We start from the raw sequence: 6000 nt of genomic DNA on the forward strand, positions 1-6000 counted from the left end.
GTGGAATGCTGAGTTGCATAGAAAGATCTTGTGGCCATGAGGTAGCTTCTCAAGGGGAAGAGTATAGAGCAGGGGGCAAATAAAGCTTCCTTGAGGTTGCGACAGGGAAAGGTTCCCCCTAGGATGAGGGCAAAATAAACTCCTTCTCTTGCTGAAATCTTGCAGTTCACTCTCTGACTTTGAGTCTCCAGAATCATTATGCTGGCATGAAATGGAGACTGCCCCAAAGCATGCTGCTGTGTTTCTAGTGTTTACACTTTAATTTGCCCTGCGTCACCAACCAGCTGATGTTACTTGTTTTATTTAGACTGTCGTGGAACAGCCTGGGTGATGAAGGTGCCTTAGAGCTGGCCAGAGTTCTCCCAACAATGGCAATGCTGAGGCTGCTAGAGTGAGTATAACATGGCATATCAAGAATGGCCCAAGGGGAATTTTCGTTTGTGCACTGCCATCTATGGAATCAGAGCCCTTCTTAAATAGGAGACATTTGTTAAAGGAAATAGCTACAAACTGTAGACACAAGAAAACAGGCTTCCACACAGCTTGAGTTCTTGCTTAGTCTGCTTTGTTTACCAGGGACCAAACCATGTCTGAAACTCTACATGGCTCAGAGAGACATCTAATAGCTCAGTAATGCACCACAAGTAAATGTGTAATTATATTCACTAAAAAAAAATCATTTGACTACTAGATGAGATTCAAAGTTACGATGAAGGAGAGAGAGGGAGGATTTGACTCAACGAGGAGTTTTCTTGGATGTAGTTAAACTTACCTTTCATTATGAAATGTTTGTTTCATTTTCCATGTCATTCATCTGGGACAAGGAAGCTAGATGTGCCATTTCTAAGGCTGCTATGTGGCCAGTTGCACTGGCTGTGACTCAGGGGTTGTCTTCACAGCACAGTTAGCTAGAGTTATAAACTGAGTGTTACCCCTCACTCAACTCTCATCCACACACACAAATCCCTAGCTCAGGTGAAGTGGTGCTTTAAGCAAGCGATGCAGTGAGGATACAACAGCTCCAGCTAAAACAGCTCATCAGCAGCTAATCCAGTCACTCCACACTGCTAATCCAATCACTCTGGGTCACTCTGAGTGTTTTGATGTGTGGTCGCTATCGAGGTTTAGGCTAGTTTGAGTGTCGTAACCCCACTGAGAGTGACCACCCTTCAAAACGGAGTGTACTTAACTCGCGCCAGCTGTGTTGCAGTGAAGACAAACCCTCAGGCGCTAGCAAGAAGGTTGTATTTGCAACAAGGGGGCCCATCCATGGCAATCTATGGCCCTGACCCTGCAGTGCGACCCCCTGAGGTTCTGCATCAGTGCAGGGGTCCATGCTAACAGATCTGATTGCTGCACTGAGGCCATTGTGACCAGCAGCAGCGCACTTTCCTTTGGCAAATGGAGAAAGGGAAGCAAGAACTTCTGAACCTGACCTGTGTTGTGGAGCATGGCAGCCTGTAGTACATAGCAGAAGCTTAGCCCCTGTGGAGGGGAAAAGGGACTGTGACAAGTTTGCCACTTTTCCTGTCCTGTTCTGAAAGCCATTTTCATGTTCTCTTTCCGGTTTCGAAAGTCTGGACAAAAACTGCATTGCAGCCCGTGGTGCCAAAACGCTCGCGGAGGCACTCGCCAAGTGTTGTGGAATTCAAGTCATACGGTGAGCACGCATAGCAGAGGGTTTGGTCACCCCTTTGTAAGGCAGTGCCTCTGTGGATGATGATGCCCCACTGGCCAATCAGCATTGGGTTCTCTGGAGTGGATTAAGACACTAAATGGGGCCCAGACCTAAAAACATTCTGGGCTTCCCAGGCAAACCCTTCCCCATAGGGCAGTTCCCTCTTCTCAGAAACAGTCATAGAAATAAGTGATGGAAAGACTTTCTAGGTCCCATCTAGACAGGCCAGGTGGGTGAGCTAATATCTTTTATTGGTCCCACTTCCGCTGGGCCAGACCACAAGAAGAGCTCTGTGTGAGCTTGAAAGTGTGTCCCTCTCACCAGCAGAAGTCAGTCCAATAACAGGTACGGCCTCACGCACCTTGTCTCTCTACCATCCTGGGACCAACACAAACACAACACCACTGCATAGGTACCATCTAGTCCATCCTTTTACCCAGGGCGAGATTGCTCCTTATCGCGTAAGTTCTGTTGCTCTTGTTTTCCATGGGACTCACACCACTCCCCTTGGGAGAGGCTTTTAGACAGTTTAATACTTCTCACTGTCAGGAAGCTTATCCTGGTATTGCATTTTCCCTTCCATTTTCCTACATCTTGTCACAGCTGGTTATACTCTCTTGTGTTCTCCCCTAACCAAACCCTCTTAGTGCCGATAACCTTCCCATGCATGGAGAGCCCTTTGTTTCCCCCAACTTTAGTCATTGCTTAGCCAAACTTTATGTATTTAACTCCATTTAACATCTTCCCTTGGAAGTTAGTCCCTCCAGCCCTGTGATCATGTTTGTTGCTGTTCTTGGGACTCCCTCTAATTTGACAGTATCCTTCTGGCAACGGAGGCCCCAGAACTGAACGCTGTATTCCGAGTGCAGTCACAGCAGAGCTGTATGGAGACAGACTGCCACCTCCCTGTCTAGTGCTGTGATGTCTTTGCACAAGCTGGTCCAAACTGCATTGGTCTATGTGCTGTATCATGCTGCACACTCCTGCGTAACTTGCTGTCCCATTACCCCTAGGAATTACAGCATCCCAGCTTTCTCCCTCTCATTACATTTTGGAATATTTTTCTGCGGGTCTATTAGGTCAGCTCTTCCTCCCACTTCTGATACCCCTATGAACTCTCGTCTTTTGAATCCTACATCTCTCCCCCAAGACAGACAAGACAATGTCCAGGCCTCCCTCTCCAACCAGCCCCTGTGGGTTAGGAGCAGACAGTTATGAACGGCACGCCAACAGGAAGGAGGAAGATTATCTGGGGATATTTCTAAGCTGTAATAACCCATGCAATGTCGTTATAGGCTTTGGAGCAATCCAGTACCCAAGGATGTTGAAGAAAGTCTTACGAAGCAAGATGCAAGATTGCAGTTCTCTTTCTTTTAAGAAAGAAAGAACATGAAATGAATAAGAGCTGATTTGGTAGGGTAGATAACCCAGGTACCACTAGCACTATCCTGGAGAATTGCACTGAAGAGGATACTAGAGAAACTGAGAAATCAGAATTCTAAAAATAAGCATGTACCATTCTTGTTCATGTCATTCTTGTTCTGCCCTTCGCACAATAGGTTTTCTTTATCTTTAATACCAATAGAACTTCAGACTAAGTTTCCTGCTGAGTTTGGTTGTTCTAAGGTTACTCCCTGCAAGACCTGTCCGTTCCTGCCCTTAGTTCCTTTCTACCTCAAAGAAAGATTTAATCTTTATACACCTGGGTTGAAGCTAGTAAAATCCACTAGCAGTCAGGGTCAGAAGAACAGCTCTGGATCTTTATACAGGAACATAACACCTGCTACCAGGGTGAATCAGAAGAACTGTGCCTCTCAGGGTGGGGAACTAGAACCTGACAGCCTGTTTCAAATACTCTCCAATGTGTTGTTTTGAATGTGCTGTCCGCTTCCCTCAGATAGTATCATTTCTAGGGCTGGGCAAAATATTCACAACAAACCTGTGACTGCTTGGAAACATGACTGGTTTGGATTTTGCTTTTATTTGGCCCACGCCTGTGTGAAAATCAGCCTATTTTCAAGCTGACAAAAATTACAAAGATCAATCTTCACATTTTGATCACATAAAGATCAAGTTTCAATGAGAAAACAGCCATTTTGTACTGATCAAAGTCTGGGGGCTGCAAAATGGCTCAGAACAACACTGTGAATACTGTGTATGTGACATTTCGGGGTGGGGCTGGGGGAAAGTTATTCCTGACTTTCATACAGCTTTAGTTGTTCCACTGAGCTTGGAAAGCTACATGGGACTCTGTATTTGAAGTTGCACTAGCCTGTTAGAGGTGAAGGGGTGTTGCATGGGGGCTTTGTGGAAATGCTGCAATCGCTATATGGGCCGAATCCTGCAATTTGATCTGTGTGAGCATGTAGCCAAAGGATCTGCCTATGCATATCCAATTGCAGGATTGGGGCCATGCTGGGCACCTTATTTACATCCAGTCATTGTGTGACTTATGTTTTTTTTTAACTGTAAATATTTAACCTCTGAAATGGGTTTATTTATCGACTTGTTTACAGCAGTGGTTTGGATTGGGCATTGCATTCTGTTCTGTTAGAAGAAGCAGTTTTTAGCACTGAAGAGTGTTGATAAGTAAAGGTTAGAGCAAAGCAAATGTACTGCTGGTTCACACTGGTCCATGGAGTATTAGCAGTGATTGTTTTTATTTAAAAATCCATGTTAAGTTTCCCAAGGTGCATATTTGGTTTTAATTTTATGACCAGGGGCCAAGCACAATTTTTTCGGGCCCAGTACAAACTTGTAACATGGGCCCCCTCCCACACACATATCCATGGGGCTTGCAGCCTGGGCCGGGCTCCCCAGGGCCTCCGGGCCCCAGTACAGTGTACCCTTCCCCCCCCCCCCCCCATGTATGGGCCCTGTATATGACTCATCTGGGGTGAGGAAAGGCAAGTTGCAGGGTGGTTATACTCTGAAAAGGGATAATTGAGAGGAGGGAAAAGCCCAAAGTCACTAGTGAGCGTCCATAGGTCCCAATTCAGTAAAGCACTTGAGCATGTGTGACTTGAGCATGTGCTCAAAGTTAAGCACATGCCTGGCTGGATTTGGGTTTTATTTCCTTTCCATATTTCCAGATGTAATTTGCTCAGTTTACAAATGAAAATGGGATTTTTCTACCTGCCATCCTAGCAAACTGCAACTGGGTGGCTCCAGTTGACATGCTACAGCCACTGACCCCAAAAAACACCTGTTAGCTTGAGTTCTGGCCTTCGCAGGCTTCTGAGAACACATGTTGTGCATATTAATTGTTCTCTGCCTGCATCCCACAGGGTGTCCTTCCAGAAGTTTAGGCAGCCAGATTAGTTGATTTTAATGGTCCCTTCTGGCCAGAAAATCTATGAAACGCAGGATGGGAACCTAAAAGTTAAGTTGGTTTCTTCTTGCATTTTAAACCAGCATTGACCACTTTGTGCTCTGAATTGTGATCATCATTTTGTCACCTTCAAAAACAGCTATTGCTGAAGTTCTCTGTTTTTATCTCCCACTCGGTCCAGTTTATTCCACAGGTAAAAACAAATTATAGCACTTGTAAAAACAGATTTCTTTGCCTGTTTTATCATTTTGTTGATAACACTAACATCTACATTTGGTCATGTTCAGATTCTAATCCAGTTTATTTTCTCTTTCATTGGTCGGAAACGTTCACTGTTGTACATTTTTTATGCACTGTAATGGGAGCACATGTGTGATTATTGAATAAAGAAGAGCCTCTGGGATTCCGAAACAGTTTGACTTAGTTTCGTGTTCTCTTTTTAGTCAGTTTCACTTTCTGGTGCTCCAGCATTAAGCTGCATAGGGGTCAAACCATTATGAAGGTAAATGTCATTATTAATCATGTGTATTATGATAGTGCCTAGAGACAAACTGTGAATGGGATCCCATTATGCTAGACTAGTGCTGTACAAACAGGGGGCATGGTAAACAGTCCCTGCCACAAAGAATTTACAATCTAATTAATCTATTGTCCTATAAGTCATGAGACAGGTCCACAAACATCAAGAGATGGGCTCAAAAATCATGAGGTTTTAAAAAAAAATAATTTCTGAGTTTTTTATTTACCTTCTGATTTTTAACCTTTTTAACCTTCAGGTCACATTTTCAGTCATTTCCCCCCCCAACAGTGAAGGCTAGAAATGTACTATTTTTTTAAACAAAAGCTGAAATTCTCATTTCGTCACGATTCTGGGAGTTGGGTTTCCATGAAACACCCCAAACTTTGTGAGACTCAGGATAAAATTGCAAGAGTTGGCAATGCTGCAAAAGTTTAACATTTTAGAGCAATCAAAGAGTTCATGGAAAAATTC

At 44.2% G+C, this 6000-nt stretch overlaps 1 protein-coding gene across 1 annotated transcript in view; it reads left to right on the top strand.

The window, feature by feature from the left end:
* NLRC5 (NLR family CARD domain containing 5) overlaps positions 1-4481 on the top strand; it is a 79980-nt gene extending 75499 nt beyond the window's left edge. The window contains exons 45-47 of the mRNA XM_067549950.1: positions 308-391; positions 1577-1660; positions 2974-4481. Of these exons, the coding sequence (XP_067406051.1) occupies positions 308-391; positions 1577-1660; positions 2974-3055 (250 nt within the window). The 3' untranslated portion in view covers positions 3056-4481. The remainder of the gene's footprint in view (positions 1-307; positions 392-1576; positions 1661-2973) is intronic.
* The last annotated feature ends 1519 nt before the right edge of the window (positions 4482-6000 follow it).

The sequence above is a fragment of the Emydura macquarii genome, unplaced genomic scaffold (assembly GCF_026122565.2).
Source record: "Emydura macquarii macquarii isolate MOO-44397 ecotype Brisbane River unplaced genomic scaffold, CSIRO-AGI_Emac_v2 contig_295, whole genome shotgun sequence".
NCBI lineage: Eukaryota > Metazoa > Chordata > Testudines > Chelidae > Emydura > Emydura macquarii.